At 40.1% G+C, this 19,554-nt stretch overlaps 2 protein-coding genes and 1 long non-coding RNA gene across 5 annotated transcripts in view; 2 read left to right on the top strand and 1 right to left on the bottom strand.

The window, feature by feature from the left end:
- The window catches only part of LOC144082538 (ephrin-B1-like), a 70,962-nt gene extending 66,298 nt beyond the window's left edge, over positions 1–4,664 (top strand). Inside the window, exon 5 of the mRNA XM_077609768.1 lies at positions 1,285–4,664. Coding sequence (XP_077465894.1) covers positions 1,285–1,679 — 395 coding nt within the window. The 3' untranslated portion in view covers positions 1,680–4,664. The remainder of the gene's footprint in view (positions 1–1,284) is intronic.
- A 2,231-nt stretch (positions 4,665–6,895) lies between these two features.
- LOC144082158 (uncharacterized) lies at positions 6,896–19,423 on the top strand. Of its 3 annotated transcripts, none has more exons than XR_013303175.1 (6): positions 6,896–7,025; positions 9,456–9,566; positions 14,166–14,224; positions 17,131–17,272; positions 18,575–18,648; positions 19,219–19,423. It is a non-coding gene; the product is annotated as an uncharacterized LOC144082158 (long non-coding RNA). The 3 variants fall into 3 exon arrangements; XR_013303174.1 differs by having other exon boundaries at positions 17,141–17,272; positions 19,219–19,421; XR_013303176.1 differs by lacking the exons at positions 17,131–17,272; positions 18,575–18,648; positions 19,219–19,423 and adding an exon at positions 15,203–15,393.
- The window catches only part of LOC144082156 (progesterone receptor-like), a 52,707-nt gene continuing 52,523 nt past the window's right edge, over positions 19,371–19,554 (bottom strand). Inside the window, exon 7 of the transcript XR_013303173.1 lies at positions 19,371–19,502. The gene's annotated coding sequence lies outside the window, so the exon portion shown is untranslated. The remainder of the gene's footprint in view (positions 19,503–19,554) is intronic.

Here is a 19,554-nt window from a genome sequence, read left to right as displayed (position 1 = left end):
TGTTTTGATATCCAGTTCTCAATTTGTCATAATCGTTGCTGCCCACTGAGAATGTCTAAGCGTTTTGTTTTAAAGGGGCTTTTTCATGTGTGGGCGAGACTCATTGTTTTCACAAAAACTACAATCAGTTTTGATGCTTGAAAGTTTAAACACATGTGGCATGTATTTTCTTTGATCAAATTGCAGGGATGACACAAATATATTTAACTAAAGTCTAATTTAGTAATTTGACATTCATCATTACTATAGGATGACCCCAAAAAGACAGCCCCCAACTTTGGTTTGGTCTCATTTCTTGAATTCTATTTTTCTTTAATAAGATCATAATAAAAAAGAGCTAGTTTTAGAGGTATGGGCTTTTTTGTTTTGTTTTCAATCCTCACAGGATGCTTAACCAAATCTGGGACCTGTTTTTTTGGGTCACCCTGTAGTTTTCTCAGCTCCATTTCTTCTATACTGTGTGTTTTAAGTTTTTTGTGTTTTTTAAAAACATATATTTATTTCATACATCTAAGGGGGGTCCTACTTCCATGATGCCGATACCAAACATCAATGTGATTTTTTTTCAACCAAACATTGATGTGATTTTTTTTCTTCTTTCAAATCTTTATTCATGCATCATCATCTTTTAAATGGTGACCATTACTTTTGTTCCTCAGAAAATGGCATGAAAACTCTTGAAAGTCTTTAAAAAAAGCATTGAGCTTCATTATTTAGGTCTTGAATTCCATTTATGATTTTTTTTAGCATGAAATTGTGTTAGAAATTTTCCAACATTCTATGAGTTACTATTATCATGTAGTTCCAAAATTCACATTCTCTTCTATGTGGCGTTAATAAATCTAAAATATTATCTTGATGAACCGTGTAAGAACCTGCTGAAATCTCTCAATTTCTTGCCAAGCCATTGTTGAGAAACATTTTTCAAATTTTGGACTACTTTCTTTTACAGTTGCTCACAAAGTGGCGAATCTGAGCTCTTTTGAACAACAGCGCCTTTCGGAGACTCTTTTTACATTCACCTGTTTTCAATGAACCTGTTCAACTGTTGAATGTTCCAAGCAGATGTTTTTGCGCCCGTGCCCAGCTTTTTTGGAACATGTTGAAGGCTTAAAATTCCGAGATGGGAATAAACCAGAACATTCATCATTTTGCCTTTGTAGTGTATTCAGTTGAACAATAACCAACATGAAACAAATACAAAATGTGCAAAGCACTGAGCTCGGTTTTTATCAACATTTAGCTGTCAATTTATTAACCTTGAATTTTTCCTTTTGTCCTCAGACACAATGAACCAGGACCAGTCTGGCTCCTCCGCAAACTCGGACGGTTTCCTGGGCTCCAAAGCGGCCGTGTTCTCCGCCATCGGAGCGGGATGCATCATCTTCCTGTTGCTCATCCTCCTCTTGGTCATCCTGCTCATCAAGATGCGCAAACGATCCAGGAAAAACGCCCACTCGCAGCCCCGTCCCTCGGCATTGTCGCTTAGCACGTTGTCCAATCCCAAGATGCCCGGGGGCACTGCTGGCACGGAGCCTAGTGACATCATCATTCCTCTGCGGACAGAGAACAACTACTGCCCTCACTATGAGAAGGTGAGCGGCGACTACGGTCACCCGGTCTACATTGTCCAGGAGATGCCCCCCCAGAGCCCCGCCAACATCTACTACAAAGTCTGACACTTAGCAGCAGGAGCAGCCCAGAGGAGATTCCGATTCCCGTTCTGGGGAGAACTTTGTTTTGTGTTCCGGAGACTCGACGGTTACTTTGAGCCCGTGTTATTTCGACCACCTGCTGCACGAATCTGGAGAGATGAGCGCGGATCAGCATCCGGTCATCAGACTGATGACAGAGGTTGATTCTGTGGGTTGTTGTTCTTCAGCTTGTTTGGAAATCCCCACCCTTCCCTTCTCCTCCCTTCACCTCCCATCCACTTAACGCGTCTCCCCGCCAAGGGGTGAGAGGGCGGCTGGAGCAAATCAAAAGATAGAACTTCCTGGCTTGCTGTCCTCTTTAATGGACCGGATATAACCCCAACTGGCTCCCCGACGCTACAACACACAAACCTTGCACACTAGCCAGGAACAGGCAGTTTGCGTTACGTATGTGTGCGTATGTTTGTGTGTCTGCGCGTACACCTGGGCGGGTGTCAGAGGGGGCTCCGTGGCGGGCCAGGAAACTCTCCAGATAGCTCAGGTATCAGACACAGTGTGTGACATATTGTGTTCCTCTCCCTTGGCACCTCGGATACTTGCCTTACTATTTTTGATGGAGAACTTCTCTGATTCAGTTCACAAAGCAGTTGTATTTTGTTAGTCTTTTCCTACAAGTGCACAATGTATAGAGTTAAATACATTATCCTTATTAGTCATCACACCACTCATGTCATCCATCACAGTGGAAACCCACACTGTTGGTATCATGGTGTCTTTTTTCCCCCACATATTATTCCCTCTAATACACTCTGTGTCAGTACTCTGGTATTTATGGCCGGCCTTGTGTACATTCGGGTGTGTCCTGTTTGAGTGTGTGTATGTGTGTCTGGGCATGTCTGGGCCATGCACCTAACAGGACTTTTTTTTTTTGCATAGGGAATTAGAGTTGCAAGTTTAACAAAGACACCAAATCCCTCAATTTGAAGTGAGCATTGAGGATTTTTTTTTCTTTCTTCAAAAAGGCAACACATGTTGCGGAGTGTTTGCTCTAGTTTGTGGTGCGCCAGTACAAGTAAGCAGTTTGACATAGTTAGGTTAACCTATATAAGTGGAACGGCCAACCGCAGATGGATGCTCTATTATCGGATGCCAATTGGCTGCCATCCGTAGATGAGTCAGTGAAGTTCACACTAATATGTGCCATCTCCATGCCCACATTCACCAGCCGGGGAGAAGAAAAATGTCCCTGAGAGTTGGTTTTTAAACGGTAAGATTGAGGTCGTTTTCTTTTACCAGGCTCACACCAGTTCTGGTGTGAATTAGGAAAGATGAAATAGTAAAATTCCTCTGTCGAGGTGTTGAGTTTGCAAGGGTACCGCTGCTCACTTAATCAGCAGCACCGGGAGCTTGGCTTGGCACACGTCGGGTAAGAGTTAATTGCCTATAGTTGCCGTTCGTGGGTGTGAGTTAGTACGTGCGTGAATGGTTTTGTGGTCTAGCAGACCCGTTTCGAAACAGGAAATAGGTGCTCCGCACTTTGAGACTGCCAAAGTAGGGAGCGGTCTCAGGTAACGATGTGTAAGAAGGAGGACGGCCATTCCCCAGCATGAAAACTGACACACTCGTGCGCACACAGACACATTTATAGCGACGGGTCCAGGTTGATCTTCGGGTCAGACTGCTGCTTGGTGTTTACTCACCGTCAGAGGCACCTATCATCTCCAGCCACGTCCATGGATGTTTGCTGCTGAGTTAAAAGGCAGCCCCGCCAGAGGAGCTCGGGAAAAACTCTTGCGTGTCGTTAACCTCAGAGTTAACAACCTAAACAGCTGCCCGGGCTTTTGTGGTCCCGGGTTTTTAACTCGGCACGCGGGCCTCGGGAGTTCCTCTGCGAAAAACATCGACATCAAATATTTTGCTTTGGGATTAGCGTGCCTCCGCCTTCACCAGCCGAGGGAGTCGTTACCACGTCACCGCAAACCATATTTCATTTTCATCCATTCTTGTGACCACTTAATTCCATTCAAATTGGGGGGAACATGTAAATATATGCGTAGAGCCCAATTTAAGATGTAATTTCACCTAAGCACTGCTTATAAGCAAAAGCAAACAAAAAATGGAATTAGAATTTTGTAATGGAGAATATTTGTAAATAGCTGTCTTTTTTAAATGTGTTTTGTATGACTCCTCCTTGTCTCTATTTGCAATATGTCTATTTTAATTTCTTTCAAAGTCAAATAGTCTTTTTTTGCAGCGTTCTTTGCATTTTTTTCAAAATACGGCCGTTCAACTCGCTTCTGGATATTTGTAACACTTCGCGTCTAACAAAAATGACAACATCCTCCCAATTGTTGGGAACAGCAATGAGCGCTGCAAATGAATACCGTGTTTTTCAGACTATAAGTCGCATCGCACCCGGAGTACAAATCGCAGGGCCGGATGAAAAAAAGGTGGCATAGTCTGAAAAATGCGGTACTTTGTTGAAATTCCTCTGTTCACGAGTAAACCTACACTTCCGCCAAGGATATAGAGTATAAGAAAACCGAGAAAGATGAAACTTTATTCATGTACACGCAGGTGCGAATAGGCAGGGGAGGAGAGGAAAAAGAAAAGGGGCCATCTTTGACCGCTCTCCTATAAATCATCCACGTTCCACCACTCATTATCTCCCAGGCTCTCCTTTGTTTGACTTTTTTTTCTCTGCCGCCACCTCCCTCAGCCCCTGTCATCCTCCTAATTTAGCACGTGGATGTCGCTAGCTGTCGGGTGATTTCTGCCATTGTTCAAAGCCACAGTATTATTTTTCGGTGTGCATGTATAAGCAGAACCTGTTAAAATTGTTTCCCTATGTTTGAATCATTACTGTCACGTCGTATTACGTATTTGATTTCAGTTTTTATTTTGACTCCTTTTTTCTCCACGTAACCTATCGGCACCAGCTACAACGGAAACACCGCCAGTTTGGAAAATACTGCATATTGATAAATAAAACTTTTCCCATGGACCATGGCCTTTCTTTGGTCTGTCTTTGTTTTTCCAAGTGAGCTTTAAAAAAAATTGAGAAAATATTTTTTTCTCATCTTGCTGACCACTTTGTAGTGGAGGCAGGAACTAGGCCGCCCACTCTCACTGTGCTTCCAGGCTAAAACCCCCCCTCACCTCCCCACCACCACCACCCAGCTCACCTCGGGGGTCAGCGAGACACAGATGGGTTTGTTCTGATACATTAGTCAGATTGAAATCACACACCGGCTTCATAAATTCATATTCGGCGGGTGTGGTCACGCTTTTTAGCATAGTAACTAATATCCGTATCAAGCCGCTCTGCCGTGTTGTCCTCCCAAATTACATTTCTTCATACATGATTACATCTGATTGGCTGCACTTTGCCTTTCCATTGAGTTCGTCTGGAATTACAGTCTGTGTTTATCTGACTGAAGAGCAAATTTTCCGTCCTTGGCGAAAGCGGAGATGGCGTGAAACATTATTAAAGTGATTGGGCATTTTCTCTGACAAACACAGTAGTGTAAGTACACTTTTGTGTTGGTCTCATCTTGCGATTGCGGATGAGTGGGCGTAGAAGAAAAAATGATGGCCGGACAGCAAAAGAAAGAGTGGAGAAGAGATATGACATGCCTGTGGCTCCAGTGGACCCCAATACACAAACACACACACACACACACACACTGCTTTCATGGCGCCCCAGGCCAACTACGTTCATCTGTTTTTCTGGCTCAGCCCTAAGACGCCCCAATAGATCACCATTACTGTGTGTTTATTAAAACCTTCCCCCCACTGTGTGCTACCTACCATGCGTACGTGCATGGGCATTTGCCTAAGGCATCCTCCGTTGTTCCTCTCAATGTCACATAAACCCGGAATTTTTACTGCAAAAGTATACACTAGAGTCTTTTTTGTCTCGCCATTTTTTTATAGCGGAAATGCATGAAATCATTACTGAATGAACTTGCTCCACATTTGACTCGTTCTATATTTAAACAGTGTTGCATCATTGAAATATTTGAAAGATTAACAAATATTGCCTCTCAAAATTTCCATATTCCAAAACATGTGCATATTCAATAAGACACACACACGCGTATCTATTTTTTTTTTTTTTACACAACACCCAAGTGGGTCGTCACTTGATGTGAGCATGTCCAATTCCCCCAGCAGTTTTTTGTCTTTGCCGTGTAACATGTAAGTTCACGCGTCTTTATAGATAGAACAAGTCACCTGGGAGCGCAACAGCTGCCAGCATTTTCAAGTGGTTTGGGAGCATTTTCCCTATTTTTTTCCTCCTCCCTTCATCCATGTCTTTGAATACAAATTGTGGGAAAGCTTACTTTGCATTTGCAATCTGGTTTGAACAAAACAACAACAGCATTGAGGTGGATTATCCTTCAAATCAGTGGTCCCCAAGCTATTCCAGAAAGGGCCGCAGTGGGTGCAGGTTTTCGTTCCAACCTGTAAGAGGAAACCTTTCCACCAATCAGGTATTGTAGAAGTGCAATCAGTGGATTGCAGTGAGGCGCTTCTTTTTTCAGCAGAAAGCTCATTGGTTAAACCAGGGGTGTCAGACTCGGGCTGGTTCGCGGGCCGCTTAACGTCAACTTGATTTCACGTGGGCCTGACCATTTTAGATACAATATTTAGATTTTTTTTTTTATAAATGGATCAAAAGAACTGGATTAAAATCCCTAAATAGTCAGTTTTTTATAGATCTAAAACAATGTTTATTTTAGCTTTTTTTAAATATTTTTTAGATTTTACAAAATAATTTTTGAACTAAAAACACAGAAAAAATTGATTAAAAAATTACAATTATTGATTTAAAAGGGGGAAAATCAGAACATTTAATATACATCTATACTCTTCATTTTAATTTGATCCTAAAACAGAAAGTCGGCACTCATGATTCACTTTCCCGGGCCACACAAAATAATGACACGTGGATTAAACTGTTTGTGTTGGATGGGTTGGAACAAAAACCATGGATAGACTCATTTTAAGGGCAATTTTTCACCTTTTAATTTAAAGCAGAGGTCTCCAAACTGGTTTGGAGACCTCTGCTTTAAATTGAAAGGTGCAAAATTGCCTTTAAAATGAGTCTATCTATGGCAGGGGTGGCCAAGTCCGGTCCTCAAGAGCCCTGATCCAGTCTGTTTTCCATCTCTCCCTCCTCTACCACACCTGAATCAAATGATCAACTCATCAGCAAGCTATCCGGAAGCTTCATACCGATCCGGATTATTTGATTCAGGTGTGTTGGTGGAGGGAGACATGGAAAATAGACTGGATAGAGGCTCTCGAAGACCGGACTTGTCCACCCCTTTTAGCTATGAATTGTGGTGGCTGGCACTGTTGAATGTGAGTACCAAAATAATGATTTACATTTATAGATGATTGCAATGGTAATTAGACCAAAATTAATTAAAGAAATACAAACAGGTTTTACTGCTTCAAGGAGAACTGAAATGTTGGTATAATGTTTTATAAGATAATGACCTCATCTCATTCATTGATGGTGTTAGAAGTCCAATTCATTTAATCTTGTAAATCCAAATGAATGAACATTCATGAGCGATCTAAAAGGCATATTCGTAAAATTAATGGGGTTAAATGCAGACATAAATAGTTCTTTTAATTTGATATTTTTTCACAAGAAGCAATATTTGCACATCCAAATGAAGAAATTCAAAATAACTGAATACATTTCAAAATGGTACTTTTTGCTGTTTTTAATCCTCCACCTGACAAATCACCTCACATATGTAAAAATTTACTAAACCTAATTTTAAAAAACAACTAAAGTTAATCATTAAAAAAAATCTAATTAGAAAAAAACCCTGCAAATCCATTCTAAAAATAACAAAAAAAATTGAAAGAAAAAAACCCAACTATATTGATGAGTATAAATGTAAACCATATGGAGTTTGAAGGATCATCCAGTCTATTTAAGCCTGACAGGTTGGCAATGATTACGTTTTATTGCCTTTTGCGGCGATAGATGTCCAATCCATTATGACCATCTGCCTGTTGATATGTTGGAAATCAGTCCTGAATGTACCAATGTCTACTGAGGATCACACCAGAAAAAAAGGGTTCAGTCTAGCTCCTGATTGATTAATTAGCTGAATTAGAACTGAATCTGTATCCTTTTCTGTGGCTGTGAGGCAAGTTGTTTTTACTTCTTGTGAGTTGCTGCCAGCGGAGCCTGTAGGGAAGCCACAAATAGAAAATAAAGTTGTCAGTTACGGGTGGAACCCGATAGCAAAGCAGAGAAGACGAATTCAATAACCGGTACAATTCCTTTGACAGAGTCGGTAGGCGCAATCGTTGACTTTCAACTCAGTTTGTATTCATGTTATTTTACACAGTCGGCTTCCTGTGCAAAATCTGCTTCATGTGCAAACGCGCCCATTGATGTGTTACCGCTAGCGAGTTCAAACTGGGACCACTGTGACCGCACGCCAACATTGAGAGGGCGTCAATAGCTCTTAAGCCGGTTGGTGGGCCTTCTCCCCAAAATTTTTTCAAATGGATTGTGCCAGAGCCCTGTAACTTGCACCGGAATCAATGTGGCACGCCGTGGGAATTGTTCCTTGCCATGTAATGCGCATATGCATTTTTAATGAGTTAATGCATCACTCACCGATCGTCAATAATGCAAACGCGCTAATGTCTCGTCAAATGTGGCTCATCAAATATCAAGCAGATTTTCCGGCAGTTCTTCACCTTTCCAGGAAATACGAGATGCCACCATGAAGCAGAATGTTGTTTTAAAGGGATATGCTGAAAATGTTAACGAATTGAAACAGTTCCATCTTCAACATATTCACAACCTTCAGGACATCTTAAGAACTAAATTCCTCCTTTTCCCACAATCCCACATTTTCCTTAAACAATTCCTCCAAAATTATGGGAGACATTTTCCAGATTTAACGCAGCCTTCTATATTTCACAACCTATTAACACGCGCCCCTTATTTTTCCAGCCAGCTGTTTTTAATACAAATAAAATTCCTTAAGTTGTCATTTTTCCAAATCAAATTAAATTCAGACATGTTTATATTTGCCTATATATCTTCATCAATTCAAATGATTGAACTTCGCAATATTTAGACCATTTAATCCTTATCTCTTTCCCAAAATATAATTATAACATTACCTAAATAAGAAATATTTGATAGATTCACCCCTACCCATTTTTTTTTTAAATTTTAGGAATTTACCGTATTTTCTGGAGTACAGGTCGCCTTTTTTCCTTAGTTTGTCTGGTTAATATTCAAGTGCGACTTGTGTTTTTTTTCCTCTGACCACAGACAGCCTCTTTTGTTGTCTTTTTAAAGGCTAGAGTTATCTGAAAAACTGATTTCTTAACAGATGTCTATTAAGCATATTGTTCTCCACTTTACTATTGTTACTTACTACTACGTTTGTTCATAGTTTCTGCTAAAATAAAAAAAATGCCCTCCCAAAATGCGACTCATCCTCCAGTTTGTATTCATATAATACATTTTTTCCTCTTCATTGTGTACTTTTTTTGGCTGGTGCGACTTCTAGTTCAAAAAATACGGTACATGATATTTTCAGAATGATATTTGGCACCCCTAAACACAGTTTTAACATTAAATTCAATTTCCTACAGCTAGATAATATCGAATAGAGTTTCCACATTAACTTCCGATACCATTCTTGACATGTTCAAACTATTATAAATTCTCTCCTATTCCTCATCCTCTATTCCAAAAAATGTTACGAATTGTTCATCTTTTCAAAAGTGCATTCTTTGCTTCAGGGATCACCACATAACTCCAAGGAACATATACGTATCTGAATATCTCACCACCCGGGATGAGACAATGTGATTTCCTTGGAATGTTGGCAAGGTCGCTCTTCCCTTCAAAAGGTGGGTGACCTCTGTTCTTCTCCGTATTATATTTCAAGCCCCAGTAAAATGAAAGGAACCAAATCGGAAAACACCCATCGTGGCTAACAGCAATAACAGCACAGGTTGTCATTTCCTTGGGTCATACCCCATCTTTTTCTGTCTCATTACATGCGAACACACGCACAAAGGTCAGCCGCAAATTGATGTCACTGTTCTGACCACATCGTGACGGATCGGGCTTAAAAGGAAGGGGGCCTGTTCTCACATTCATCAATCATACATCGAGTGACAGAACCTGACGAGACCTATACCCGCAGTTGCATGACAGGTGTGGCGAGTGGGAATAATTCCACCCGCTTTCTCCGCTCCACCCCTTTAAAAAGGAACAGCTTGCTCTCAGACTTCCTGCCTCACATCCAATTTCCATCCACATTCCTCCCCCAATCCGTACATCCTTCAACCCCCAGCACCAACATCACCACCCCTCTCCACCTCCTCCATCTCATACTCTCAATTAGACCAGGCCTGGAATCATTGACATTATCTCTGCTGGCCATTTATATAATGTGACTCCAAAACGCATTTGCACAATTTTGCAATTACAGTATTATGCCTTGAAGCTTTCCTTCCTCAAGACGTTTTCATTTCCCCCCTTTCACTCACAATGCCCTCGTGTTTGACACTGGCATAGAGTCACCTTGCTGATACAGTCGTAGAGGGAGGAATTGCTCTCTCTTTTTTGCATTGTTGCTGTTATCCTAATCACGGGTTTGTCCTGATAAATGGCAGCTAGGTGAGGGACAATGGGGGTGCGAGGGTTGCTTGGTCCACCATTATTATAAGTGTCAATGTATTTTTTATAACATTGAGTGAAACAATTTTGATAAGGGCAGCCTGGTGCTAGAGAGGTTATTTAGATCGAGGGTTTGATCCCAAGTTTGGATCTTCCTCTGGAGTGTGCATGTTCTCCCCCAGGCTTGCGTGGGTTTTCTCTAGGTACTCCGGTTTCTTCCCACATCCCAAAAAAATACAGCGTAGGCTGGTTGAACACTCTAAATTGCCCCTAGGTATGAGTTTGCGTGGTTGTTTCCTTGTGCCCTGCAATTGGCTGGGATGTACCCCAGCCGTGACCGGACGTTTCGTCAAAAGACGTTTGGTCGACTGGGCGTTTGGCCGACCGGGCGTTTGGCCGACCGGGCGTTTGGCCGACCGGGCGTTTGGCTGACCGGGCGTTTGGTTGCTGTCAAATTATGACAGAGTTTACTGTTGTTATTTTGATATTAGATATTTAGATATTAAACTCACTCTCTCTCTCATGATCATAATCGAGAGCTGGTTTCAACAGTAACAACCCGGCGACCAAACGTCCGTTATTCCAAACGTCTTTCGACGAAACGTCCGAGTACCGGCTCCAGCACCCCTTGTTATCTGCGGTCTGCAAAATGAATGAACGGATCTTGATAGGTGAACAGCACAATTTGATAGATTTTTCTTTTCTTTAAATTCCAATTCACTCTTTGACACTAAATTTGACAGGGGATGGATGTCCAATCCATTTGAATTGGAAAGGCTGGTAGCAATGAAAACGACTCATGAAATATCCAGACAATAAAAGTAATTCATGATTCATTATGAACTGGAGTAAGTGAAATAACACTCAAGCAGTTGAGGCAGCCACATATATTAATCATTAGTTCAGATGCTTTTTTTGGGTTGCATATTTCTTCTTTCAAAGCACAGTTAATGGGGCTCAACTTCAGAAAACCTCTCAGCCAAGAAAAAAAATGACCTCACTATAAAAACAAGGTTTCCGTAAAGCATATTAAAGTATACAAATTCATTTCCCAATGGGCTTGTAATTGGAAAAAACAAAATCTCACGTGTATATTAAGTATCACTCACCTTTGGAATGAAAGCATAAAACTCAAAATGAAATAGTTTTTATACGACAATGCATGGAATAAAATTAGGATTGTGTTTTCAACATTTAAAAAAAAACTGTAGGTAAATATATTAAATAAATAGACAATCTGACAAAAAATTAAGGCACTTACATGTCATCCGAATTGGCACATGTGGACTTTGTCATGAATATTATATGGATAAATAACATAATAAATAATTCACAGCAGCCTAGAACTCAGCGGTCTTAAACAGGTCCTCAAAAGGCCACAGTGGGGGGTTTCATTCAAACCGAACAAGCGGACACCTTTTGCTAGTGTAGTCAGTTGGTTGCAGCCACGTGCTACTTATTTTAGAAGACCCCTCATTGGTTAAACTGTCGACACTGGATCGGTTGAAAAAAAGACCAGGACCCACTGCGGCCATTTGCGGAATCGGATTGAGACCCCCGCTATAACTCATTCGCTTTTCGGCTTATTCAGCACAAGTAGATAATTTGTTGATGACTGCTACTCATCACAGCTATATCTTGCACCTTTGATCCAAAATTGCATTTTTACACGCACAGTAAGAGCTCCCTAGCCCACTATTAACCCCCATTCACCCCTCATCCCGGGGGGTTCCCAAGCAAAATCGTACAAGTCACCAGTGGCCACATACTGTAAATAGGCCACAGCTTTTATTTTACTATGTTGCAACCTCCACTTCAACATAACATTTCCCCTTGTAATCTAAAACTTGCGCGCTTTACAATACTGTCTGTTTGGATTATAAAGAACTGTGCTCCGGGGTGGCCCGAGAGCTGAGTGGCCTATTGTATCAATTCCTGGAAATCCAAGCCAACACACGAGCATCGCTGACCACCCATCTGCAAAATGAATGACCTAAATACTGGCTAACATCTGCAGGGGTGGAAGTGGCCGATGCTGAGGGATGGCCAATACGTGATTCTCAGCGTGCATGCTTGTCTCACAGTTTAACAGTGGTGTCATTAAAATAAACGTATATTGTGAAGACCAACTGAACCTTTAAATTTTAGAGGCTTTGCTAAAAAAACATTGCAACAAAAGAAGCTCAAGCTGAGAGGGACAGCCAGCAAGACTAGTGAGGACACTTGTCAGGTTGCATTACACAACGCCTCACTTGTGTGACTGACCTAAACATGGGACCCGGGGGGTGCCCTAGTTTTAAGGGTCAGCACAAGATCGGCTTTGTGTTGTTGCTCAGCCTCGAGGTTTTCCGTTGTAAATAGAAAAATAAAAAATAGGATAAAAAATGCCCTTTTTTTTCACCTTTAAAATAGCTTTGGGGGAGCATTTTTACCAAGGTTACTACCTTTTCCACACGCAAGAAGCTAACAACAGTCTAACCCAGAGATGGTGGGCTTGGGTTGAATATTCATGAAGGGCAGGGACTCATTTCAGCCCGATAATCATACACACTTGGTCGTATGCACACAAACTCACACATTCCCACTCTCTCAGAAGACGCACACAAGAAGTACAAGGACTTTTTCCATTTCAGCAGGCACATATTCATCTCACGCCTCACTGCTCTCATTCATATCAAAAGCGCGTGCTCGTGACATACAACAGATGAACACACACTCATACGCACAAAGTACGAAATCAAACTTAACTTCCCTCTTAAAGATTACGTCTGATAATCATGCGAATAACATGACACACTTGCTTCGGCAGCCATAAGCTCAATTAGTGCCTCTCTTGTTTCTTCGTGAAATGAAAATGTCTCCTGGCTAAATCTGCCATATGCAAGAGAAGCAAAAGCAAGAAGCATCTCTACTCAGAGCAGATGGTTCCTCGATGCACCGACAGCTGGATCCCCATTCAAGCCAACATTGTTATACACTATAATTATTAAGCAGAGCCACTTCAGGAATACGTTTTTTTATATATATATTTAAAAAATGTAAATTCAAAGTGAAATACTGTCCGTTCGCAGTTAGCAGGTTCACCTCACAGTTCTGAGATCAAGGAATCAATCCCCATTGGGTTCCGAGCTTCCCGTGTGGAGTTTGCATGTTCTCTCCGGCTTGCGTAGATTTTCTTCAGGTGCTACTTTTTCTTCCCAAATCCCAAAAACATGCAGGATAGGCTGGTCGAAGACTCTGTATTGCCCCGCTGTGTCACGAGCGGCTCGTTTGTCCCTCCTGGCTTGCCGTTAGGTTAGAGCAGCTGCAAGTGATCCTTGATTACTTCCTGATGTGTGTATTTAAGCACGACGGAAGTGGTTCATCATTGTCAGATCGTCCTGCATGACACTGCATACATCGCCGCAAAGGTACAGTTCTCCCTGCTACGGTTTTGTTTCGTTTTGGGATGTACAAGTCCTTATTTTTTTTTAAAGCTTTTGAGTCATTAAAGTTACTGTCATGAGCTCAGTTCGTGTCGCCTCCCCCTGCTTCCCTGCTACTGCGTCCAAATTCCTCCGATCGCGCCACGACGTCTCGGCGCGATCGTAACACACTGGCTGGCAACTAATTAGGGGTGCCCGCGACCTGCTGCCAATAGTTGGCTTCAGCACCCCCTTCGGCCCTTGTGAGGAGGATAAGTGGTACAGAAAATGAATTAATTAATGCCCAAAGCTCACGTTGCCAGAATTGTACCATAAAATAATCTATTGTAAAACTAACAATATTTTCAGGTTTTTGTTTTTTTTAAGCCAACAAGAGTTAACGTGTAACTGGTTTTAAAGGGGCATCGGCTGTGTGGGACTCAACCGTGCTGTCTGCTGAGCTGATAACCCAGTCTAAAGTAAGCTATTTGCAATCTCTTTTAACTTCATATTGTGAACTTTTCTTAACCTTCTATATACAGTACTTGCTCCAACTAATCCTCAGTAGCTCAATAGTCAGCACGTTAAAGCTATGTTCTAGATTTTAATATCACTTGGCTAGTGAGCCAAATGAGAAAGAAGTGACCTCACTATCAATATTTTTCTTCTATAACACTTTCAGTTAAAAAATGAAACCAAAAGTCTAACATAATATGTATAGTTACTGAAGGACTTTGCCTTGTCGTCGTCTAGTGTACGATTTTCCATTTATTTTTGCTTCTTTTATTTTCGGTAAATTTCTGAAAACCACAACTGACAGTATTTTATCGTAAATTTAACTTTTTTTTTCCTTTTGCCGGTAAACATAGAGGCTAAAGAGTTTGGCGAGATGAAAAAAAGATGAACTTGAATACGAAGAGGGCAGCCAGTCAGTCTGGATGTTTGGCACTGAGACAGCAGATTCCATTTTCATGCCAATCTGCCTTGTCTCTGGCGGAATCGGATTTGACCTTCACAGGCTGATGACTCTAGAGGCTGGTCTGGCCTGCACTTTTTACCTCAAACCAGATATGTTGCAGCTCACAAGCATGCACAATGGGAACAGCATTTGTGCATTCTGCTAAGTAGAAAGCATGCTCACTCCCAAAAGTCTCCTATAATTTAGTGTAAAGGAGTGATACAAAAGATTGAAGGGACCAATCAGATTGTCTTTAGAGAGCCAACCCTCGGCGCAGATGGCTCTGTTTTTCATCTTTGCTCTCATGAGATCTAATTTTGCGTGCTCTGTTCTGCAATTGCACTGTTTCTTGCCATATGAGTTTATTTCTAGAACACACTATTGCAATTCAGTTTTACAAAACAAATAACAAACAATACTAATTACTCTCCAAAGCTGTTTTGGAATATTTTCTCTTAATTCTTTTGAGACCTTCAATGCCTTTTTTTTTTTGGAACAGAACTTCTTAATAGTCAAGGTCCAGGTATACCCATCCCCCCGGCCTGTCGACTGAAACAGACCTTTACAAGTCGACTAATGAAAGTGACTCCGGGCCCTCTGGTTAATTGACCACCTTTAATGAGTGTCAAACTGTGTCGGTCATTAGATCGGGGGATGCTAGGGGTCACCGCTTGGTTGAGTAAAAAGGAAAGAAGAGAAAGCAAAAGGGAAGGCTATAAAAATAGCAAAAACACTCCAAATTGTCTGTCTGGATTTATTTGAAACTATGATTCGCGTGGGAATCGAACTTAGTGGGAGGGCTCGTGTAGGCCGCAGAATGAATTAGTTTTTTAATAATTGGTCGACAAATGGCCAAGAAATTGGTTACCTAAAAATACAGTCACATGACCAAATGCAAGCTTATTCTCGGAAGTTCTACAATAACGCTGCCCTGTATAATTACGTGGCATCTTTAAGGTGCCATCAAAAATAAACAAATTCACATAAAGGACTGCCGTCAAGATTACTACTTAAAATAGTGAATTTCAGTTTCAGATTTTTTTTGGCTCTGACAGAGCAGGGAAACATGAGTAATCATTTTACTTTCGCACTCTTCGAATAGATTATGTTGCACTTGAGTAGATTTTTCTAGTTGAAATCTGATGATTTTTTAGCCTCACACGAACATCTAATCAGTTATAGTACACCATAATAATAATAATAATATAGATGACGTACTGAAAAAGAAATTATAGCAGTGCTTACAAAAAAATCACACATCGTAAGCAGTTGTGCAATTGTGTTATTTTGCTATTTTGGGCACCCTCTGGTGTTTCTTAATTTAGTATTTGGACTGGTCAAAATTCAATGGGAAGAATGCAGTGGCGGTCGGTGCATTTTCTCGTAGCGCCTTCAATGTATCAATCCAACCCTCAAAAACTATTTTATGGCTATAAAACCTCTACTGCAGCTAGAGCTGCGACACATAAAAAATAATCAATAAATCAATGCACAAAAATGGGGTAAAATCCACTTCCTAGCAGCAGTTCATGATTAAATACAAATACTGGAGCTTTTCAGACATTAAAACCAGGCCAGGGGGGCGAAAAAAGCCTTACTATACATGGTCATTTTTGAAACAAAAAAGCCTTAATCTACATGGTCATTTTTGAAACAAAAAAGCCTTACTCTACATGGTCATTTTTGCAAGAAAAATGCCTTGCTATACATGGTCATTTTTGCAAAAAAAAGCCTTGCTATACATGGTCATTTTTACAAGAAAAAAGCCTTACTATACATGGTCATTTTTGCAAGAAAAAAGCCTTACTATACGTGGTCATTTTTGCAAGAAAAAAACCTTACTATACATGGTCATTTTTGCAAGAAAATGCCTTACTATATAAATCAGGGGTAGGGAACCTATGGCTCGTGAGCCATATGTGGCTCTTTCCATGGGTGCATATGGCTCTCCACTTACCTGTGAGGTAAAATAGGTAAATCACTGGTGAGAAAGCTGAGTCCCGAACGCACTAATAGAGCGTCACTGTGGCGTTGACACTACATCTACCACCACTTTAATCATCTTTTTTTTTTTTATTACTCTTCTGCATGCATGATATCATTGATACTGATTTATTAGCAGCATAACAATGTTGTCAAGAGAATTTGGAGACTTTTTGTACTTCAAAAGTGGTGAAATGACCAAAAAATAAATCACACATTTTCATGTATTTTTACTTTTCAATTCTGAGAATGGCTCTCAAAAAATAACATTAGAAAATAGGAATTGTTTATGGCTCTCTCAGTCAAAAAGGATCCCGACACCTGCTATAAATGGTCATTTTTGCAAGAAAAAAGCCTTACTATACGTGGTCATTTTTGCAAGAAAAAAAGCCTTACTTACATGGTCATCATAAATATTCATGGACAAAATATAATAAACTTCAGTCTGTTTCAGATACTATTTTAGACCAACAGAGAAGGCCTTGCAGTCCCTGATGGTCCACCACGCCTATTGTAGACGCAGCAGAGTTAATTAAGCGCATGCGCAGTAACCATTCCTTTTGGAAGCCTTTCACACGCTGACGAGGTAAGGAATATAACAATTCACTGGCGTAAATGCGTTTTATCACGCTATCGGGAGATTTTTCACCAATCAATTGAGCCCAAAACGCCAACAAATATCTTAGTTTAATGCCAGGTTTAGCACACCGTCGACAATTTAAGTTTGCACTGCTTTTCCTCACCGGCTGTGTGCCGTATGTTACTAGTTAACATTAGCGTTAGTGTCACGATTTGACTTTAAAAGTATGTTGTCCGTTTTCTCTCCATTATTGAGTCGTGTGGCAAGACTTTAAATTTAATCAAACAACGCCGAGTCATCAACCGACAGTTTGCTGGGTAAATGCTCTCTCGTTGCCGATTTGTAATTGTTCTGTTTTTACAAAAAAAAAATCACTTATACAAAACTGTTAGGCCAACTTTCTCCTAGCTGTTAACGTCTGTCTGTATATTTAATCGCCGTATGCAAAACTATTAAGCCAACTTTCTCCTAGCTCACTGGTGTCAAAGCGGCGGCCCGGGGGCCAAATCTGGCCCGCCGCGTCATTTTGTGCGGCCCGAGAAAGTAAATCATGAGTGCCGACTTTCTGTTAGGATCAAATTCAAATGAAGACTATACATGTATATTATATTTCCTCATTTCCCCCTTTTTAAATCAATAATTGTAGTTTTTAATCCATTTTTTTCCTTTTTGTGTTTTTAGTTCAAAAAGCATTTAGTAAAATCTAAAAATAAATATATTTAAAAAAATCTGTTTTCCACTCTAATATTGAACATATTCCCAAAATTATTTTGTTTCCTTTTGAAATGAAAAACAAATTATTATAAGATATTTTCCCTCATGAAGAAAAAAAAGCTCAAACACATATTACATCTATAAAAACTGAATATTTAGGGCTTTTGATAGTTATTTTTAATCCAATTTAAATAGAAAAAACTATCAAAATATTATTTCAAAAATGATCCGGCCCACGTGAAATCGAGTTGACGTTATTGCGACCCGCGAACCAACCCGAGTTTGACACCCTTGTCCTAGCTGTTAACGTCAGTCTGTATATTTAACCGCCTTGTCTGGAAAAGGAAAAATAGCACGTGGTACTTGCTAACTCATTTTCATTTTTATCTTCATCGTTTATTAAATTTCTTATAAGATTTCTCTATCCCGTAATTGTTTGGCAACCCCCAAATACCTTGGTTAAATCAAGTTTTCCCTGTTTACCATCAAGATAAAACTACTTCCCCCAAAAAACAACTAAGCCTATCTGTTGAATCTCCAGGCTCTATATATGCTAACTTATGTTTTTTGTGTGTGCAAATGTTCCCTGTTTAGCACCAAGATGCAGCTCTTCTAGCATGCCTTGAGCACTATTGAGGTTATAGAAGAGGAGACTGTGCCAGATCAAGGTAAAACTATTAAAACTTTTATTTTCTAAGTGTTTATTCCCCCGATCTTTTTTTTCTAATTTTATTTTCTAAGTGTTTATTCCCCCCCATCTTTTTTTCTAAGTGTTTATTCCCCCCCCATCTTTTTTTCCTAATTGTTTGTTCCCCCATCTTTATTTTCTAAGTGTTTATTCCCCCCCCCCATCTTTTTTTCTAAGTGTTTATTCCCCCCCCATCTTTATTTTCTAAGTGTTTATTCCCCCATCTTTTTTTCAAATTTTATTTTCTAAGTGTTTATTCCCTCATCTTTTTTTTCTAATTTTATTTTCTAAGTGTTTATTCCCCCCATCTATTTTTTCAATTTTATTTTCTAAGTGTTTATTCCCCCATTTTATTTTCTAAGTCTTTATTCCCCCATCTTTTTTTTCTAATTTTATTTTCTAAGTGTTTATTCCCCCCCCCATCTTCTTTTTCAATTTTATTTTCTAAGTGTTTATTCCCCCATCTATTTTCTAAATGTATTTTACAAAAATTAATTGTAAGTGTAAAATTGTTTTGTGAACCTTTAACTAAAATGTCTTATGTCTACAGGTGGACAAACCAGAGAAAAGACTGGCTACACCAATCAACACTTCAATGTAATGCCAACTAAGTATGCTAAAGTTGAAATGTTTACCTGTAAATAAATTTTTTAACTTGGATTGTGACTTGCATTTTTTGTTAGATAAAGACAAACACATGTATACATTTAAAAACTTTTATTTTGAAAAACTTCAGAGAGGTTCGTGCAGGCCCTCCAGCATTTTTAAAAATCAGTTTTGCCTTCATCCATTTTCAAATGGACAAAGAAACTCCCCTTGGCACCAGGTGGAATTCTGAAAAAAAAGGGGGGTAAATAGACAAAGTTAGGTAAAACACCATTCAAGG

Source organism: Stigmatopora argus, chromosome 9 (assembly GCF_051989625.1).
Source record: "Stigmatopora argus isolate UIUO_Sarg chromosome 9, RoL_Sarg_1.0, whole genome shotgun sequence".
Classification (NCBI taxonomy): domain Eukaryota; kingdom Metazoa; phylum Chordata; class Actinopteri; order Syngnathiformes; family Syngnathidae; genus Stigmatopora; species Stigmatopora argus.
Note: the sequence above shows the minus strand (reverse complement) of the source record. Positions and strands in the feature narration are given on the sequence as shown.